Genomic DNA, 22,272 nt, shown 5'->3' on the forward strand with positions numbered 1-22,272 from the left:
GTGGAAATAATAGGTTAATCTTTTTATCGCTGTTTGTAAAGAACACTTCTTATCTCCTCAGATAAACACGATAAGCAGCACTGGATTTCCTCAGCGTTTTCTCGGGTAGGCATTAACCCCTTAAAGCAAGCTCGGTTCAAGGATACCGCAATTACCGCAATTGCGGCGGTTTCGTTATCTCGCGAGATCAAGATTGCAAGTCGTCATTGCAAAAAATAGATTAAAGAATATAATATAATTTAATACACACGGCGTTCTCTAAAATTCTCGAAACTTTATGGAAACTCTGTATCGTCCAGTATTACACTTTATTAATTCCGCGAACTCTCTTTATTTCCCAGTTTATAGAATATATTCACGCGTTGTGATAATTACACTTCCCAACACAGAATAATTCAAGCAATGCGATACGTCGGAGTTATCGCGTTGCTTCCTCCCTCAGAGCGATACAAACGTTTCGTTGGAAAATTCGGTGGATATATGTTTTAATTTTGTTTCTATCTCAACGCAACGACGAGCTTAACTCATTAACGAGCGCATTAAAAGAGAAACCGCAAACACGGAATTACTATTACGCGTCACGGAATTATACCATCCCGCGAAAGATACGTCGGGGTTTGCGGGATAAAGCGTGCGTTGATGACTACTATACCTTCCTCGGTGGAACTCTCTCTCTGCTTTGGGGTTCAGTGAAGCTAGAGTAGAAAACGTGTGCACGAGTGGTACTCGAGAAAGTCGCCAGAGCCAACACGAGCCTTTGTACCGCCTTGTCGTTCTACGGTTCCAACGAGACCAATTTCTCTTCCATCGTGCTTTATCCAAGAAAGGAAAGAGCACGGCAGAGCGGATGGCGGGAGGGAGAGAAAGAGGATAGAAGGGCGCACGTACTTGCAGTACTTTGTGCTTAGTGCCCTCACCGAAGTACATACGTATATAATTATATCGGCGATGCATTCATATGCACTCGTACTTCATTTCCGAATGTGAAGCGATTTTCGCTTGTTAATTTTAACCTAAGCCCTCCTCTCTGCAATCTATTCGCGAATGCGCCTTATGCGTTTATTAGGCTAAAATTAAGCTGTTTTTATTATTGTTGAAGTGAAAACAAAGCGATTCGATCATTATAAAGTAAAAAAATAATAATAATTAGTTTTTCTCAATTTTAATCGACATATTTTAACTCGAGATTACTTTGTTGGATGGAAAACTGAAACGACTAAATAAACGAGAAGCTAAATCAACTTTATATAGCCTAATTATTCGCATAATTACGCATTTTTTTAGAGCATGAATATCGCTGCGAGAGTCGAGAGATGCGTAAGTAAACACGAAAATTATTTATTCCGTGAACGCTGTATAAATTTGCCTTTCATGGGAGCAAATCGTTAGAAGGAATTCTTACGATGTCTCTTTGAATCCTGCAAATTAATGGAAGGCAAATAACCGGTCTTCTGAAGCGATGCGAGTATGTTTAATTCTTTTAGAGCTTGCTCTCCGTCTATATAAGTTCTGACGTGGGCGCGTGAGATCAAATGTCAATTGAATTCGAACGACGAATTTACTATTCTCTGTTTCGTCATATATGTAAAGATAATCCTTGGATTCTTCAAACCCTCGCTTGCTCGCGATTTCTGATCCTCTTTTGGATTGTCTGCTCGCGGATACGAATCTGAATATCGGAGGTGAGAAAGCTAGCATTTGAGATTCTCTTTACGGTCGACGCATATTCGGTACGTCGTCATATTGCTTCCCTCCGGCGAGATTTATTTGACTGTGCACCGTAGATCGAGCATTAATGAATTTTCCGATATTTTACAGCGCCGCAGGGGTTGCGATCGCTGAAAGCCAACCCCCCTCGCCCCTCTTCTTTAGCTTCGTATTTTTCGCCTTCATTCTCATCCTTTCTCACTCAAACGTATACGTATACTTTCTCCTATTTCACTCATGTATATTCATGAGTAGCAGAAGCCTGAGAAGTAAGAGAGAAAATCGTGGTTCGTATTATAAAATTATAGTACATATAAAACGCCATTTAACAATTACATGGCACATATAATGCTATAAAATAATTGTGGGAGAAAATACAAAATACTCTTGTCTAGTGCAAAATTCAACTCCGTAACTTTTTATTCTCAAATCGATTATTTCTTTAATCGTTATATAAGTTATTTATTATAATTGAATGATTAAACGAACTTACCTGTAAGTGAAGTTCTATCATAATTGTATGAAGCGCCTCTTCCGAAGAGATCAAATTGTAGTACCTTCTACTATATACCGATGTCGCCACAATATTCCAAGTATAAAACTTTTGTACGTTGTCTATCCTGGTAGGCGTGTCGCTCATTCGTATTTAAAGTGCTTTCTTTTTGGGAAAAATTCTCGGATTTATATGTTGAGAATTAGGGAGTATTTGTACTGGGAGGGATTGATCTCTTCGGAAGAGGCGCTTCATACAATTATGATAGAACTTCACTTACAGGTAAGTTCGTTTAATCATTCAATTGTATATCGCGCCTCTTCCTCGAGATCAAATTGTAGCTGTTCAAAGTCTTTTACAGCACTGATTTCACGCCCAAAATATTTATCAGCAACATTCGTCTATTTATAGGTACACGTACATATTATCTTATTAGTATTATGATATTGCTATTAGTAACATTAGTATTAATATTTACTTATCTAACTTGTTTTTTTTTTTTTTTTGTTCAAAATTGCCAACGCATATGACTTATTGTCTGGAATAACTGGACGGTTATAAAACCTGGCAAAAGTCTTAGATTTTTTAGTCCATCCGGCGGTTTTAAGAATTAAATCTACATTGATGCCACTACGCTCAGCAGCAGACGTTGATGCATGCCTTGTGCTATAAGCACTGAACTTAGAAGTATCTAACCCGCTATTATTTAAGACAGATTTTATCCATCGACTTAGAGTTTGACTTCCTACCGCTTTGTGAGGCTTCTTTATTGCAACAAAGAGTTTATTCTCTCCACCTCGAAGAGCTTTAGTTCTTTTCAAATAAGTAGTCAATGCAGTCGCTGGACATATTGACGAGTTACTTTCAAAAACCGGTATTATCAGGTTTGGTTGAACTTTCCCGGGTTTCGAAGTCTTTATATTTTCTGAGATCTTAATTTCGTATTTATCCTCATTTTGCATAATATTCCTTATATCTATCAAGGTCAACGTTTGCATACGATGGCCTGTGACCAGAGCCAGCAAGGTGACTAACTTTTTTGACAATTCATCAAGTGTAAGATCATCATTTGAGTTTAGTTTATCTAGATACTCTAAGACTATCTTCGGATCCCAGGTACAATCGTATTTGGGCCTAGGAGGCTTCAACTTAGCTACACCTTTGAAAAAACCTTTGATTCTGGAGTCATCTGCAAGACTGGACCCTTGGATCTTCCCGATAGCAGATCGGAAACAATTTAAGGTTCCGTATGAAGCACCATTTTTATATTGTATGGTCAAAAACCTCAAGACCATGGGCACTGTAATCTGATAAGGGTCAGACTGATTGACGCCGCAGAATTTCCACCACTTCTTCAATCCAGTATTGTATTGCTTCAGCGATGATTCACTAAGTGACGCTATAATAATATCTGTAGACTCTGTCGGTGTCTCGTTTAATTGGAGTGCTCTCCTGATATAATTCCTGCAACCAGGGTAATCCTCGACCAAAGGGGATGAGGTTCCCTGTTCGAAAATTGTAACAAATTAATATCAGGTTTGAAATAAATTGGTGATGACTCAAGCATGGACATGTACACTGGGAACCAAGCCTGAGCTGGCCAACGCGGGACTACCAGAATCCCTCTACTTCTTTCGAATCTAATTTTTTCAAGAGTACGCAAGACAATTGAAAAGGGGGGAAAGGCATAGAAAAAATATTTTTTCCAGCTCACAGTAAAGGCGTCAATTACGATTGACCCAGGATCCTTTTTCCATGAGATGTATTGCTTACATTTCGTGTTCGTTCTAGTAGCGAAAATATCAATTTCTGGATTTCCAAACATTGAGACTATTTGACGGAAAGCTGATTGTGCTAACGCAAATTCTGTCTCGGGCTCTAGTCTTCGAGACTCAAAATCTGCCTCAACGTTATCTTTAGAGGCTATGTAGCTAGCGAATATCCATAAATTTCTATTTTCGCACCACTGCCAGATTTTCTTTGCAATTTTTGCTAATTTTGGAAATCTAACACCCCCTTTTTTGTTAATATAAGCTATGGCTGTGGTGTTGTCTATTCTCAATAAGACATCACAATCTCTTAACTCTTTAGCGAAGCATTTTAAACCGAACCACGCGGCCAATAATTCCAGATAATTAATATGCTGATCTCGTTCCTCCTCATTCCAGTAACCATTGACTCTATGTTCGTTACAATATGCTCCCCAACCTGAAGAGGACGCATCCGAAAAGATTTCAACTGCTGGGTCGAATCTCCTTATATGATTCTTTGCCTGACTTATATGTTTACTCCACCAATCAAAATCCTCCTTCAATTCAGACGATAATCTCATGATAGCCTCAAAATCATCATTGTTACGTTCAAGCGCCAAAAATCGTTCTCGTTCGAAGGCTCTCATGTAGACTCTCCCGTACTTTAAAGTTATACAACACGAAACCAAGGTTCCAACAAAAGATGCAAAGTCTCTTATTTTACATCGTTTTATGACTCTGAAATTATCAATTTTAGATTTTACTTTCTCTTGTTTTTCCAATGGAAGCTCTACAACCATTTCTTCTGAATCGTAGATGTTTCCAAGGAATTTGCGCCTAGTTGAAGGAACCTTGTGGCTTTTTCGTTCATTAATTAAAAATCCTAATTTTTTGAGTAACCTAACAGTAACCTGTACGCTTTCCAGACATTTGATTTTAGAATTCTCAATAAACAAAATATCGTCCAAGTATATGACTAATGTATAACCCAAGCTCCTTAAATATGAGATAACTGGTTTCATGACCTTAGTGAATGTATATGGAGCCGTACTTAATCCAAATGGCAAACAAGTAAACTCAAACAATTTTTTTTGAAATCTAAATCTTAAAAATTTTCGATCTGACTTTCTAATTGAAATGAGATAATAGGCGTCTTGAAGGTCGATTGATGCCATGTAACAGTTGGGAGTTAATAACCGTCTAACAACTTTATCATCCTCTAATTTAAAATGTTCCGTATCAATGAATTTGTTGAGATTTTTCAAATTTAAAATTAACCGATACGACCCATCTGGTTTCGTAACTAAGAAGATTTTTGAAATAAATTGTCCTTTAGTTGGAGTTACTTGACAAATAGCACCTTTTTTAAGCAGCTCATTTAACTGTTCACGAATTGCAGTACTTTCCTGCAGTGACCACTTAGGTTCTACAGGTGGAACAGCCTGTGATACCTTGGATACAAATGGTATTTTATACCCTTTAATCCAGCTCAGGATTAGCTTATCAGACGTGATGTCCGACCAGTGTGACTGAAAATGCCTGAGTCTACCTGCTAACCCACTTACAGTCGTTACTCTTGCTTCTTTGCTACTGACTGATTGTCCTTCAGTTGTGTTGATTGACGGCTGGGCTGTTTCTGCTTCTGGTACGACTGGTAAGGCCTCCGCCCGCTCGACGCCGAGTTGCGCGTCCATTTGGACGGTTGACGACGGAGCGGGCGTTTCGAGTTTTTTGATTGACCCGTCTGGTTCTGTTGAGTGTTAGGCTTCAAACTCTTGCTCGAATATTCAAGAGTTTTTGCGGCTTTTACTTTTTCTTCCAACTTCTCTCCGAAGAGCCATTCACCGACGGTGGTTGCGTTAAGCGTCTCTCTCATCGATGCATTGATGTTCTTTACAATAAGGCTCCGACGAACGCTGGATTCTACATGCTGAAGATCTGCCATGAGTTGCAAAACTCCCCACAAGGATTCTGTCAATTCCTTGGTTGGCAGCTTCTCTTCGCTTTTAAGACTCGTGATTTTAACGAGTACGTCCAACAGACCCGCTAGACTAGTCGTTATTCTCGCTTGCTTCTCAACGATTCGACCGTCTCTCTTTGTTATGGTTTCCTGAAGGCAAACTTTTAATTCTGGATTCAATTTGGGAGGATCCATCATTAGACAATTCTCGGGTGAAGGAAATTTTTCGAGCAACCCTTTCTTTTTGTCCGCAGGAAGACCTTTTTTGATTACTTCCTCTATTCCGGCCACGAACTTTGTGTGTATGGCAGGCGCTAGCTTCCTATCCGGATGAACCCTTTCTCCTATAGCCTCAAGGATCTCGGGGGCAAGGTCTGGTTCTTTCTGTATACCTGCTGATAAGGATTTCTCCTCAGATTGATTCAGTCCTTGAACAGGCGTAGATCTCTGAGCGACCTGGCCAGATTGAACAACCTGATCTGTCAAGGCCACTTGGTTCTGTTCGCCAGCGTCGCTGATTGGCGTTGTATCTTTTGGATCAACGTCTTCTGAACTCTGAGATCTTCCTCTGTGTCTTGAAGATACAATGGGACTGTTATTCGAGACCGAGCTTCCTCGTGATCCACGATCATGGTGTGAATCACTACAATTATCATTTTGCGTCTGATTAGGGCTTCTAGTACGTTCTTGACTTGAACGTCGTTCACGACTGGCGCTGCGACTTGAATATCGTCCCCGTCGGTCATAATAATAACCATAGGTATTATAATGGACTCTTCTATCGCCATGTCTGCTAGAACGTTCCTCACGATAGCGCCTATCATGATAATCCGGATACGATCGATGTCCGTGTTTATCGTCTCTTTGATAACCTGTTATATCAAAATCAGATCGTAAATACACTTAGATATGTCAAACTTTTGCACAGTTGGACTGTGAACGAATTGTTATTTCTATCAATGTCAGTTGGACCGACTTGATAGGTTATGCATGTCGACAGTTGTCAAATACGGTCGGACCGTACGTGGTAAGGTTATGTGTAACGTTAGCATTGTCAGATGTCGGTTGGACCGACCTGACCGCAACTTGGCACATAATTTTGATAACATTTGTTCGGCGTAATAATATGCAACAGCTCTTCCGCTGTGTACGCTCGATCGCCGGCTTGCGAGCCGGTCTCGTGTGCTTCCGATTAGGAGAGCAATTACGAGAGAGCGAGGCACGTTCCGCGTGCCGAAAAACGAGCGAGGTGTCGTTATTGCCGCCACGGCTTACGAGCCGGTCGGCGACACCGCCCTAAAATTAGGTTAAGTGTGTTTTTAACTTACCACATGATTTATCTTTCTTTTGACGATCAATTCTTTTCTTTAATCGCTTAATTTCTTTCCTCAACTCATTCTCCTTGTCTTCATCTCTTACTGAATGTCTTTTCCTTTTGTTCGACATTATTCTCTTGCTGATAATTTTTTCTCGTGTGACGTGTTCGGCACAAAGAAGAAGAATGAGCGACACGCCTACCAGGATAGACAACGTACAAAAGTTTTATACTTGGAATATTGTGGCGACATCGGTATATAGTAGAAGGTACTACAATTTGATCTCGAGGAAGAGGCGCGATATACAATTTATATTATATAGGTAATTAATCACGCGCTGGTCGCGCGCATTAGGTATTCTTGATTGAATAGAAATATTCCGATATAGAGCGCTTAAAGATAGTTAACGAAAGTAACATTTGCATAATTTATATTACTTTACATTCATTAATATTAAGTATATGTAAGAAAAATACAAAGTTTTAATAATAAAGTATTATACATATGTATATGTTGAAAAATACATACCTACTTTATATACGAGGGAAGCTTTTCTCTTTTATATGCTCTTCTAGCATCTTTTCTCTCCTAACGAGTAACGGTAACGAGTTACTTTGTACAAAAAGTAACGGTAATAGTAACGTATTACTTTTATGAAAGTATCATTTCCAACTTGGACTAAATCTTAATTTTAATTTAGAAATAAGTATTAGTTAGGTTAGTGTTTTCGGCGAGGGGCGAATTCCCTCAATATTGTCAATATAAAGAGAAATATAATAAAATATTTGGTAATATTATTAATTAATACATAACTTTTATTTGCAAACCTATACGTTTAGCTATGTAAATGTGTCAAAGAAATAAAAAATATTTAATTATTACATATTCGCAAAATGTTCAAATAAAATGTTCAAATAAAGCCATATGTTGATTAAATATTTTTTTATTCTTTGATTTATTTACATAACTAAACATATATAAATTTGCCAATAAAAATTACGTATTAATTAATAATATTATGAAATATTTTTATTCTATTATTCTTATTAACCTTCATCTTTTTCATCCGTAAAAATCCGTTTAAAGGTGTTTATTTTGAAATTATTTACAACATTTTCACCAAAGAATATGTAAATAGAACGTGGATAGTTCTTTGGAAGTTTACTAGTATCTACAATTCACCTCACAAACATCATCTTACCGTTGGAAAAAAGAATATTGTAACGTTTACACACTCCAGTGAAATTCCAATATTTAAGAGAGCGAACATATTTTACGCGGAGAGCAACCCCTTTAACCCGCGGCCGGCCGGACGGTTCCGATTTATTCGCAGTCTCGGCACATCTCTCATCGCCTGACCGCGCGGTCTTTTCGCATGCTCTCGCCAGCCGAAATGCACTGGGAATAAGTTTTGTTTACCAACCGCGCCGCGAGCGGTTTCAAATTAAAACGTCGGAGCGGCCGCGTGGGGCCGATTTTTCCGCCTCTCACGATGAAGGTACCATAAATCCGTAACAACGGCCCCTCAATGACGCCGCTGGACGTTTATGAAGGCCAAAGAGGAGAGACGTAATAAATGAGGGACGATTAGCGGAGCACAGAGTCATGTGTGTGTGTGTGTGTGTGTGTGTGTGTGTGTGTGTGTGTGTGTGTGTGTGTGTGTGTGTGTGTGCGTGTGCGTGTGCGTGTGCGTGTGCGTGTGCGTGTGCGTGTGCGTGTGCGTGTGCGTGTGCGTGTGCGTGTGCGTGTGCGTGTGCGTGTGCGTGTGCGTGTGCGTGTGCGTGTGCGTGTGCGTGTGCGTGTGTGTGTGCGTGTGCGTGTGCGTGTGCGTGTGCGTGTGCGTGTGCGTGTGCGTGTGCGTGTGTGTGTGTGTGTGTGTGTGTGTGTGTGTGTGTGTGAATGTTGAAAGACATTGAATATATATCACAAATCAATCGAAACTCTCTATTATCAAAATTAAAAACATTTATCAATTTGTTGATAATATCTGCTGCTTTATTAACAAAAAATTAAATGCTTAGTGAATAACTTTAATCTTTTATTATTTATTAAAATTAAATATTTTAAATTTTTTACACGACAAACCCGCATGTGATAAGTATAATATATATTTCATAAATCTAAAAATTTAAGATTTTTAGTTTCATTAATCGAGAATCCGCGTAGCGGTACCGAGGTTCCGAATGTAAGAAGCCTGCAGAATTTCAAGCTCTCCGAAAACATCTAACAAAAGATGGCAGGAGCTCTTAATCGGTTCAAGGGAGTCGATGGCCGCTTACACGGTACGGTTTCTTTTAAAACTTCCTTAGTTGGATTTCCTTCTTTTCCGTGAAACTTAAGCGAGAGAGAGAGAGAGAGAGAGAGAGAGAGAGAGAGAGAGAGAGAGAGATGCTATCGGCGAAATGAAACAGGTTAAGCTTATTTTATCATCCTGTTTAACTCCTGAGATGATGCTGGGAACACTCTTCGATGTCCTCATCACTTTTATCAATATTAAAATCAAAGTTTTAAAGTGTGCTTACTAAGTCTGCTTAATAAAAAATTTGTCGATACATCGTCGCTTCATTAGGAAACTTCGATAAATAAACTTCGAGAACTCCGCTGTTCCCCAGGCGAAAAAAAAGTCCGTCGGTGATAATCGACGTTTTCGAAAAAAGTTTGGATCACCCGGGAAGTTCGGCCCGTTAGCAGCGTTACGATCGACCGCGCGGACGCCCCAAAGAAATTGGCTTTGTTACGTCAGAAAGCGAAACCGTGCGTTTCCGTCATGTTCTCGAGTTTCGTGAAATACATCGCTCGTCCTCAAAGGCCGCGCGTCTAATGGCTCGTGTCGTAAAAGTTGCCCCAGTCAGTCCCGCTTCGTCTCTTTATTGCTACTTCCGTTTAACCGGCATCGCATCACACACATCATTTATTTATACAGGGCGTAAAGACAGATAAGTTTATAAGACGCGTGGAAATTTTAAAGCGTATCAATTCCTTATCGGACGAGGAATATAACAAAATAATAAGGAAAAGTAATGATTGTGAAGATCAAACAATTTCAGATCGTTTGAGTGATAATTGCTTTTACTTTCAAAATCCTTCAATTTTGAATGTCTCAAAAAATCTATAAATCCTACCTTCGAAATTCCCTGAATTTTTTCTCTGAGGAAACTCTTTGGAATTGGCTTATTCGCATTTCTGGGGCTTTTAGAAACTATATACATTTCTCGGATGTTAACTGCATCGAGTGCTAGACGTTTTGAATCTAAAGTCTCTTGAATTCAAGATCCGTACAGTACCTACGCTAATCCTCCCCCAAAAAATTTAACTCAAGCATAAGCGTCTGCCGAATTTGCTGAACTGTTTTAACGTCATTAATATCCATTATCCGCTTTCATCGTGCCTTTGTCATCTCGAAGACCTATTAAAACCACGTAAGCAGAATCGGGCGGCAGTAGTCGACGGCTCCTTCAATACGCGGGGAAACAAAGATCCCGACGTACCGGCCAACAACAATGACGAGAAACAGCGGAAAGTATCGTCTGAAGCGAAAGTTGCAGCCGTCGCAACGAGCACGCCGTTTATTTTAAGTTCTTTCAAACTCCGCGAGGAAAGGAAACAGCGAGTTGAAAGAGCGCTGAAAAATGGAGGGGAGATGTAAAGGAGGAAGAAGGAAAAGGAAAGAAAGATCGACCGAGAGAGAGAGAGAGAGAGAGAGAGAGAGAGAGAGAGAAGGGAGGGAGGGAGGGAGAGAGAAGGTATCGCGCTGAAAATAGAGGAAAACGGAGAAATGGCGGTCGCTCCAAACCATTAGACAAATTTTATATATAGCATCGAAAAACTCGTTTGTTTTTACCCACACGTCGATTATTGCTTTTCACCCCTAGAGTAATAATCGACATTTCGACACGCTTCGAAACGAAAACATTATCTTTTTCTTCCTTTTTCATACGCGATAATTGAACAACTATCGTCGTCACGAGCGAGGAAAGTTTCTTTATGGGAACAAATAATTCTTTTCCAGTCACCGGATTGTTCCCAGAGGAAAGAAACTTTTTATATTTGGGCAATAAATATAGAAACTACATGATAACCCATGTTCGCGCAAAGGCGATAGATCTACAATCTCAATTACAACAATCAATCGTGATTCCAAGGATTCGGTAGGTTTCCCTTTCTCTTCAGCTTCGTGGATTCTATGGATCCCGCTCTCTAAATCTCATAGAGCACATGGTTTCGCCACGAATATATTTAGAGTGACTGCGATAGTCACTCCAAAAGAGACGGTTGTCACCCTAATTTGAGTAAATGCGGGCACTCATAAGGTAGGAGTGAATTTTTCACTCAAATTTTTAGAGCGGTTACTCTACCGGAGTGATACGATCTCACTCTAAATGCTATAGTGAATCACGATTCACTAAAGATCGACTGATAAATAATTGTAACAGAGTGAAATTTTCCACTTAAAATGATAGAGTAACATAATTCACTCCTGGACACTGATCTACTGCACTCGAAAAAAGTGCCCTTTCACTCAATAGAGTGCAATTTAATTTTTTCTTAGAATGACGAATCACTCGAAGTGCACAGGCTAAATTTTCACTTTTTGTTACACTTCCGTTTCACTCGTTTTGAGTGACCTTTCACTCTTGGACTTTCAAAGAGTAAATTTCTCAAGCGAACAAAAGTCACAATTGGCGATTCGCAACAAGTAATCCGCAAATTCTAACTTGTTAGCGCCTCGATTTGTGTTACTTGAGTGTAATGAAATCTCGGCCGAGGCAGTTCATTAACACATGGATCACGTTCGATTCCTCACGCGGTATCTGCGGGCAACCGCGGCTAAACATAATCGGCTGAATAGACGGATATTCATGCATGCGGGTCGCCAGAAGGCACCTTCTTGAACAGGGTCAAAAGGAGGGGAGAGGGGGAAGGGGGAGGGGACGGCATGATTCGAGACTTACATAATGATGAACCGAAATCCGTGGCATGCACGGCCGATATGTTACTGTCTGCTTCGATGGCGTCTGGCCGCAAGTAGATAGGGGATGAGCGAGGGGCGTATGGCGCTTTCCTTCCATATTAAGTGGCTAACCCGCGGCCTGCCAGGATTCAGTATAAGGCATTCGCGTGTAACTTCGCCGGATGCTCGCAAGAGGACTCGATGGCGGTGGGAAGTCCTGACTCGATTACTGTCGACTGCTAATATCGGAAGTCCACTTCATGCGACCCTCCTTTCTTCCCCCCCCTTTGAGGACAAATTTACAAGAGGTTGAGGAGAAAGGAGAATAGAAGTGAGAAAATAAACAGCGAAAAATGTATTGTATTTTGGACGGAATCCATGAAAGCACTAACAAGGAACTCCGTGGAGCAGCAAACTTCGATAGCTTAAAGGATGAAGTTAGCATTTAGTTGACGTGGAGAGAAAAAGACTCAATTTTGAAGCGGCGGGAAAGAATCATCTGCGAAAGACTAACCCGTCGACTTTTCTTTATATGTCTGATAAATATTTAAAAGATGTTTTGTAATAAAAAGCGGCAAAACATTGGATTTATAGTAATTTATAATTCATATTATAGTAATATTAATAGTATATATTATAGTATATTATATTTATAATACACTAAGAAAAAAAATTTGTTAATCTCAAAAAATATTTAGTCCGATACGTTCAACTAAACATTCTAGTTAGTTAACTAAACATTAGTTTAATTAATTAATTCTTGATTAACTAAATAAATTGTTAAAACAACAAATGTTTAGTTAATTAACTAAAATGTTTAGTTGAACGTATCGGACTAAATATTTTTGGGGATTAACAATTTTTTTTCTCAGTGTAAGAGAATGATAACAACACAATTCGTTTTAAAATAATTACTGCAACGGCCGGATTTATATTTGTTTCAATTTTTACCCGATAGAGATTGTTAGATATCAAGGGAACTTAATTAAAACAATTGCAATGATTTTGCTTGTTAGAGGTATTAGAGCATTTAATTGGACGAGTTTCTAGAAACGGCCGGGAGTCGTTTATGACGCTAATAAATGGAAGCGATTTGTCGGCAATAATCACAGGATCACAGAAAAACTTTATGGGCTACCGCGTCATTTGTCGAGAAATTTACCTCCACGCCATTTATCGCGCGCTAATATTTATCGCTTGTTATTAAATTAACGTTTTGTTGCAATTGAAAAAGTTCATTTTTCCTCAATTTAAAATTAGATCTTGATTTATCACGCACTTCCAAGAGAGAAAAGAGCTTTTCCATATTTTCTTCTTTAACGTTATTTTAGTATTCCGCTCGTTTCTTCCCTTACGCTATTTCCACGTTATTTCTTTTCCTTTGGACTATTTTTATTTGCATTCTGATCCTCTACAATCATTTTATGCGTGTTTATTGAAACGGATGACTCTCGCAAAGAAACGCATTGCAGCTTCATCGATCTTCTCGTGCGGCGATGCTTCGTTTCGCGGGGGAAAACGTCTTCGACCATTTCCGTACGTTTGCACGGGCACGAAAACACGAAGCTACCACCGCACCGCGAACGGCGCACCACTTCTTCCCCCTCTCCCCACCTCTTCGCCCACGCCATCGGTGAGAGACAAATCGATGCTTCATGAATTTACAGCGGATGAGTCGCTCGGTCGTTCCATGAAATAGCGCGTTACAAACCGATCCCCACTCGATTCGCTGCGATTTGTAAACCATCGGTCGCTTCGATCCCTCGCTCTCACCCCTCGCCCACACCCTTTCCTCCTCCGTGTCGCAAGAAGACGCAGCTGCTAAGTTTTCGTCCGACAAGATAAGCGGAGCAATTGTGGCACGAGATGTCCTGGGCGGAGTCGCTATTTCCCCAAAATGGATTTCTGTGAATCGCTAATATGCTGAGAAATAAGATTTAACGGAATTCCCCGGACTTCGGAAGAGAGTTCGCAAAATATCGTAATGTCCCGAAAGATGTATTACGTTCTGGCAAGAAGTACGCCAGCGTTTTGTAGTACGCCTTCTCTTACAGCACACTTATTCTAAACTTGAATATCCACATTTTTCAAGACACGATTAGGCTTCAAGTCCAGTTTCTCTCGCACGAGTTCAAAACTTTTCAACCTAAAATACTGAACGTCTACATTTCGAAACGTATGGTTCTTTAAATTTCTAAATTCCGGCATTTTCACTACTTTCCAAATAATTTTCATTTTTCTAAGTTATATTTATTTACATCTATAATATGTTATATAGCAGTTATATTTGGTGTTTGCTGAATAGTTATATTTATATAGTTATATTTACATAGTTATATTTACATATAGTTATATAGTTATATTATATATATACAGTTATATTTATATTTATACATCTTCGCTTAAAGTGCAATATTATATTTTCACCATTTTCATTATTTTAAAAATAGATTACACGCAGGGATATCCTTGCAATTTTTTTCTTTTTCTCTTTACTTACTTAACGTTTGTTACTAATCGCGTGCGAACTTTAGTTTTCACAGTCTCGAATAGGATTTATCTTGAACTGATACAGCCAATGTTTTTTCGCAGAATTAACGTATAACCAATAAGGTTACGCAAATTTTGGCGAACTCTCGCAAGCTCATCTACGCGTTTTACCGGTGGCTTTTGCCTATACGACTGACAATATAGCTAGCACTCAGCCCACTGGCATCCACCGAAGCCACCCTTAACGCATTAACATAATGGAAAAGTTATCGGAACGCTTTAGAACGGATCTTGAAAGTTACGGCAACAAATTCGCGAACGTTAACTTATCGACTTCCTCTTTAGAACCTCGAAACTAATAATGTATGATGATATTATTAGTTTTCATGTCGAGAGAGGAAAGCCGATAAGAGAAAAATGCTCGCTGATGTTGAAACTGCCGCGCGAGTATACGAATTCAATATTGCAACTTCTAATTGATTTTATCTCATTTCACATCACGCGCGCGATTTTGGAAAGATTTGAATAAATTAATTATGAATTATTTTCTAATTATACAATTATCAAAGAAATATAGATTATTAAAAATATCTTGCTTGATATATATTAAATTAAATATAGATTGCGAGAAATGCAAGAATGCAGGCGTATCGTTATAAATTATTTTAGGCGAAATTTCATACGGCTCATTTTATCCGATTAACTTTATACGATTTGGTTTGCGCAAATCATTTTACGCGAGTATTATTGAAGAGCATTTTGCAGCGATGAACATGGAATATTGATGTTGGAATTAGCGAGCTCTTTTGCAACCTAATTAATGCGGTGTCTGTTTACCATACTGACCGTATTTAACGTGCATTACGTCAACATATTACAATATATGAATATACAAGCTCGCGTTGTTTCTTTCGACAGTAAATTCTTTTAAGAATTCGGATTCGATTATTCGCCATATACTCTCACAATTTTATTAGTAGAAAATTTAAAGAAAAATAAAAAGACATTTTTCAGCATTTCCACTAGCGAAAGCGGCCGATTCCTAATGAAGTCGGTGTAGTTTATCGCGAGAAGCACATCAGGAATTATGAATGGCGGCCGTAAACGGGAGCCAACACTTTTCTAGTTGCAAGATGGCTGCAATGGGTATCGTGCAGCGGGTGCAACTCCCATTAAGCATCTCCGAGCTGCAAGTAGACCGGACTAACTGCGCTCTGCCCGACTTCTTACATTCTAATGAATATAAATATCGCCCTCTCGCTCCGTCTGAGAGAGCCGTTTCTTCCCGGCCCCGGCATCCCGTATAATTGTTTCCGTGGAATCTCCTAGACTTCCAGATAAAGTTCCTATTGATATAAAAAGGATTAATGACCGAGCAACAATAGTTGTTAAATAATTAACTTTATTAATTTGCATATACGATATATAAATTGGTTAGGTTTCGACTTCACTGAGTCTTCTTTAGCCGTGACATAATAAAACATTTAAAAACGGTAGTATATATATTGATGTATATTATATGAGAACAGATTTAAATACATAAAAGTCAAACGTTGAAACAAACTATATAAAAGTAAACGGAGAAAAATAAGATGTGGAAAGTCGTAATCTAATAAAATTATCATAAGAAGCCACATCACAGTTTGAAAGCATGACGAATACATAACTAAAAATTGTCGTTGCATCTGTATGAAGTCAGAATGTAAAACGAAGATGAAACACAGTCAGCGGTTAGATTATCCATCATTAATTTCTCGTTCGGAGGCGAGCATAAATCGGGTCAAATAGTAAGAATTAAAGTCGTCAGAAATGATTGGTTAATTCCGGTTGGGTAGTCAATCATGTAAAAAAATTTTCTAAAAAAAAAAATTGAAGAATAAAGCTCTGCCAGAGAGAGAAAGAGAGAGAGAGAGAGAGAGAGAGAGAGAGAGAGAGCCTCTCTCCTTCTCACCCCCTCCCCTTCCACCGCTAGCTTCTGTATTCCCCCCCCTCCTCCCGATAGCGGTCGAGAGCCCCGCTCGAAGTGAACTCTCGCTCCGCTCGATAAAATCTTCCGCGGCTCCACAAATTTTATTTATCGCATTCTGGAAGTACTTGTTTAACACGTACGTTCGAAACGTATCGCTCGCCGAGAATCGATACGCGCGCCCTGCGCTTGCCACGCCCCCGCGTTTATTTTGACGGAATTCCTGCGAGCGAAATAGGTATATATATAGGTATATCGTGCTCAAAAGTACGTCGCGCCGTCAAAAATCTGCGGAAAGTCGTTGAAGAGGCTAATAGAGATTCAACGTATCCTAATTCTTGTCGACAGCATTGGAATTTTTACTTTGAATTCTGACGTCAGAATTCAACTTTTTTGTCATTCTGAATTCCTGACGCGTAATTTTGGCTTTGATTTCTAGAATTTCTGCGTCTCGGAATTAATTCGTAAATTTTTTAAATCTAAAATCTAAACTTGGCACTTTGTAGTTTTATTCTTAGAATTATTAATGTGCATTCTAAACTAAAGTTTTAACATTGTTTCTACACTCCATTTCCTTAAATATTTGATATTTTCTTAGATTTCTGTACTTTCTAGAATTCTCTATATTTTAATTATTTTGAATTTTTTAATTTCCTCTTGTATAAACACTTTTTTACTGCCTTTTGGAATTTTTACTTTAAATTCTGACGTTAGGTGTTTTTGTCATTTTGAATTCTTAACGCGCAATTTTGGTTCCGATTTCTAAAATTTTTATTTCTTGGAATGAATTCGTAGGTTTTTATATCTTAAGTTGGCAATTTGTAGCTTTATTCTTTGAATTATTAATGTCTATTTTAGATTTTCGACACCTAAATTCCATTTCCTTAAATATTTCAATAAAAGATTAATATCTGAAATGATTTACATTAAAAAACAAACAAACGCGAACGGCATAAATTTGCAAACGGACACGGAGAATTTACCAGAACTGTATATATATTATAAATGTTATTGAAGGTCTTGCGAAAATATAAACACATTGTTTGTTTTCGACGAGACACAGTCCGTTCCATTATTGCTTGCACGGACAGTTGTACGGGGAGAATAATTGCGATGTAACTAATGACTGCATTATTTGTAAGTGCGTATCTCATAACTTGTTATATATATACAATCCTAGTGTAGTTGTCACTCTGAGTATCTATACAGGTGTCGTTTTAATCGAACCATGACGGAATAATCTGCAAACAAATTTCCTGGCGCTCAAACCAGAAAATCACACACTAAAATATTTAGGAAGGCTTCGGAGTGTGCATCTGCCCAAACGACGGTTAAGAGTAACTGATTCGCTAAGAGGTTTACGGAGAAGGAAGATCTCATGTAGATAAAAAAAGAGTCGAAACGTACGTAATATTGTAATTGACACTTTAATCGTGATGTTGATCATTTTGACATGTAATAAATTTTAGCGATTGTAACCACGCTCGGCTCTTATTGCCTAATTAATTCAAATATTAAATATTTGATACTTTCTTAAATTTCTATAACTTTCTGGAATTTCTAGAATCTATTTCAATGCTTTCTAAAATTCTCCGTGTTTTAATATTGGATTTTTAAATTTCCTCTTTGCGTAAACACTTTTTCATTTCTACCTTTTGCCATCGCATATATACGCGAGCAAATAAGAACACCGGAGTTGTCGTGAATGTAATTATGCCCGCTGTTTTTATTATAAAGCCATCGCGCAGCATTATTGCAATATGATATTTGCAATTGTTTGCGATATTGAATGTCAAATGTGAAATGCTGCTTTTAAGTGACAGCTAGCCAACGGCGAGCGGCGTCATTTAATCCGATTCCACTCTTTTGTGCCTGATAGCGCAGCGGGCGTTCATATTTCATTCCTTGGAGCCCAGCGACAGGGCCGGGATGTCATTAAAATATTTATTTTCCCGGCGGAAATAGCTGTTCGAACGCAAATACAGTTCGCTGATGCTCCGCGTCTATGCGTGGATGCGGACACGTTCGCGGATCTCGCGCGCGAACTGTTAATCTCTCGCTACGTATTATCTTCAATTAGCCGGATGGAAGTGAGACAAACCCGTGCCAGTTGACCATGGTTTAAACCTCACTTAACCCGAATTAAATTATGCATTTCAATGTAGGCTATAAACGACGTTTGTCTTAATTTTCCAAGCGAGTTTCCACGCCAGGATTACATGGCAGGATCTAGAGCGGGGATTGTAAGAGAACGGGATTCAGTAGACGAAAATTACAGGCAACGAGGTGGATGAAAATACGGGAGCGTAGATCGCTTCCTAGATCGCTTTAAGCGGTATTGCATATAAGCAATGTCATTGAAGCAATTATCGCGTCTGGGAGCGCAGTCCTTAGGATGATATCGAAATTGTCTACTTGCCATCGTAATTTTCGATTCTGTGCTAACAGCAAATGTAAATGTTTTTTATACAAAAGACAATAATATTGTAATTATTTCTTCAATCTCGACAAAAATTAAGTATCGAAAATCTCTTCTAAGGATCTGACACTTTAAAATCTCGAACTCTTTTAAGAATCCGATAAAATTACGGAATCTACAGATATATTAAAAAAGAAAAAATTAGTATGTCTCGATCGAACTATAATCCAGATTCTAGAAAATGTTGTAAAAGACATTTCAAGTTAATTGGACATTTGGAAGAATAAAGCCAAACTGTTTGGCGATAAACATTGACGTACTTGGAAGTAAGTATCTTTGGACTTGTCCGCGCAAGTTTAATCGATCGAGACGGCACATAATCGCGAGGCACTCGCGGTGGAGCTCCCGGCATGTAACAGAACATCGTAAGTCCTCTTAACACTGACTCGCACAATGGCGGGCAGTAAGGCCGATGTGTTTCCATGACCGGGTCAGTTCCATAATACCACGCGGACGGCGGGGCGCGGCTCGGCGAGAGCCGACCGTGGGAATCGTGGGATGAATGTTACATGTGCATGCCACTCAGTAGATTGCAGCCGACTGAAGTGCAGTCAGATATGCCGCACAACGGTAGTAGCATCATCCTCGAATGGCGCGGACACTAGCGATAGCGCTCATCGAAAATCTAAGCTGTCCATTGGCGTAGCTAATTTATACCATTCGGTAAACAATATCGTTTTAATTTCGTAGTTTGCTTCAATTATCGCTCCTTTTTTACCGTTTCATTAAACAATTTCAGATTTTTAACAAAAATTATAATTCTTTAATAATACGCCAATTGCTCAGAGCCTTTCAGATAATTGACTAATTGAGAATTATAGTAATATAAAGAAATTAATGAGAAATATAAAAAATATATATTTCTATGTAAAAACGATCTAACAAAATTAAAAATATATGTATTAAGAAAATTCAAAATTAAATGTTATAAATAACAACACAGACGCCAAGTTCGAAATCGCTCAAAGTGAGTTTTAAGATATATATCACATATATTCAAAGCTCCACAAATTGTGCTAAAGGTTAACAATTCCAACTATCCAAAGTATATACTAACTAAAGTTTCGCAGATTGAAATTTTCAAAGATTCAAAGTTTCAAAGTTTGGAAGTTCTAATGGCTAGAAGTTTCAAAGGTCCAGTGTTCTAAATATCTGAACTTTCAAGAGGGGGGCCCGGTAGATACCAAGATGGCGCCAATGTAAAGGGTAGTTTGCCATCGTAAAAATGCCGAGCGGTCATCTATACAGCTGGCGGTACGACGCGGTCGAAATAGTTAAATAGAGATAATGGAGCGGAATGGGATTGGCTGCCTCGATGATGCTGCTCGTTGTTCGGATTATGAAGATGGATGAAAGCAATCACACTCGCCGCAGACTGTCCGTAATTTCACATTTTACCCGGAACAAATCATGATCCAAACCGCCCATTCGCCTCTCCATCTTTTTTCTGTCGTTTTACACATTGCTTCAGCACTTCCGTCATTGTAAACACAGCGAAATGCGCAAAACACAATTTTTAGATTGTAAAATTATCTTTGGTAACTACATATATAATAATTATTTTCTGTTATTATACACCGTTGACCTAAAAAAATCGGTGTTTCCATCCTGGGAAAAATTTGTTATTGCGATAAATATTACCACATGCCTCAGTGGTCGAATTCGTACGACGCCCTACACAGAATGAGGGAGGTTCCAGGTTCAAACCCTGGCTGAGGTAATATTTTTCGCAATAAATTTAATAATTTAATTTAATAAAAATGAGATGCTTATATGTAAGTATCAAAGATTAGATTAATTTAGAAACGACCAAAACCTATATATGGTCGAAAAAGTCTTGGCAATTAATCTGACCAAAACCAATGGTCGAATTGTCACATTAGCCAAACGTTGTCGAATATAAAAATAGAGTCTTTCTCAATTATTTTTTAATTGTAAAATTAATTATTAATATTGTTTATCAATATCGCGTATTCAATATATCCTTCGAATCTATTTAGTTATTTGTATCGCACGCGCCTTTTACAATTTATATTGTGATAATTAATAATAGCGATTACAAATATTAAAAATTATAACATTCCGTTATTTCACCTTCAAACGAATACTTCTTATTAAGCTCCACTGTGTGTGTGTGTGTGTGTGTGTGTGTGTGTGTGTGTGTGTGTGTGTGTGTGCGTGCGTGCGCGCGTGCGCGCGTGCGTGCGTGCGTGTGTGCGTGCGTGCGTGCGTGCGTGCGTGCGTGCGTGCGTGCGTGTGTGTGTGTGTGTGTGTGTGTGGGTGAGAGAGTGAACTCTATTGATATATTCTGCTGTTCACAATTGAGCATTGTCTTTAAAGAGGCAAACATTAGACATTGTGTAAGCCACAATATTAGGTCTAATCTCATCCCCCAGTAACTGAGAGATAAAGGTAAACAACAGTAACCATCAGTAGCAGCAATGATTGAAACGCGGCGCGAGGTATCCATTACTTAGAGAGTACTTTCAGTCAGCGCGGAAGTAGCCGTTCTTCATTTAATTATTTTGTCCCGATATCTCACGGCTCTCTGAATCCATCTGTAAATTAAGTTGGCCGCCGCGCACCGCTCGCCTCCCTGAAGGGGTGGCGCGCCGGCAAAGATTGCGAAAGCGAGGCTCCACAGACATCTGCAACCCTCGTTTTACTCGGTACAAAGAGAGGGCCCCCCGACCCCTATTCTTTTTCACAGCACGCGTCTCTCTCACCTCGGCGTTCAATTATCCACCAAGGGTAATGGAGTCGCCGACTTCTCGACCGAGAACCTGCCTCTTAACGTGTTTCCGCGCTAGCCTCTCCGCGCGAACAATTTACGAGTGTTTTCTTCAAGAATGCATTTACCTCGGAATACCTGGCGTATTGTACTCTGTAAATTTGACATCTACAATTTTCCTAGCGTAGGCTGCCTTCGCAGGCCTGTTCAGAGAAGATTGTATTTTTAATGCGGCATTCACCTGCGATAATTAAATCAATTGTCTGAGAAACTAGATAAGTTAACTGTCTTGCATTTCAGGAAAATAGTAGAGCAGGAAGGTGGGGTAATTCGAATCATCCTAACCCTTTTCAAGATAACTTGAAAACTATTAAAGATAACTAAACTTTGTTTTCACTGAGTTGTAATGCCAAATGTTTGTTACAACG

General features: G+C 39.0%; 2 protein-coding genes across 13 annotated transcripts in view; one reads left to right on the forward strand and one right to left on the reverse strand.

Annotated features, from left to right (window-relative positions):
• Positions 1-22,272, forward strand: part of LOC143907752 (uncharacterized) — a 59,609-nt gene that overhangs the window by 6,625 nt on the left and 30,712 nt on the right. The gene's annotated exons all lie outside the window — the stretch shown is intronic.
• On the reverse strand, positions 2,688-7,534 carry LOC143907755 (uncharacterized). Its single transcript, XM_077424706.1, has 3 exons — positions 7,240-7,534; positions 5,517-6,783; positions 2,688-3,705 (listed from the first exon to the last, which is right to left on the reverse strand). The coding sequence occupies exons 1-2, from the start codon at positions 7,355-7,357 to the stop codon at positions 5,522-5,524; spliced, it is 1,380 nt and encodes a 459-aa protein (XP_077280832.1). The 5' UTR covers positions 7,358-7,534; the 3' UTR covers positions 2,688-3,705; positions 5,517-5,521.

Source organism: Temnothorax americanus, unplaced genomic scaffold, assembly GCF_048541705.1.
Source record: "Temnothorax americanus isolate GAGA-0224 unplaced genomic scaffold, ASM4854170v1 Scaffold88, whole genome shotgun sequence".
Lineage (NCBI taxonomy): Eukaryota > Metazoa > Arthropoda > Insecta > Hymenoptera > Formicidae > Temnothorax > Temnothorax americanus.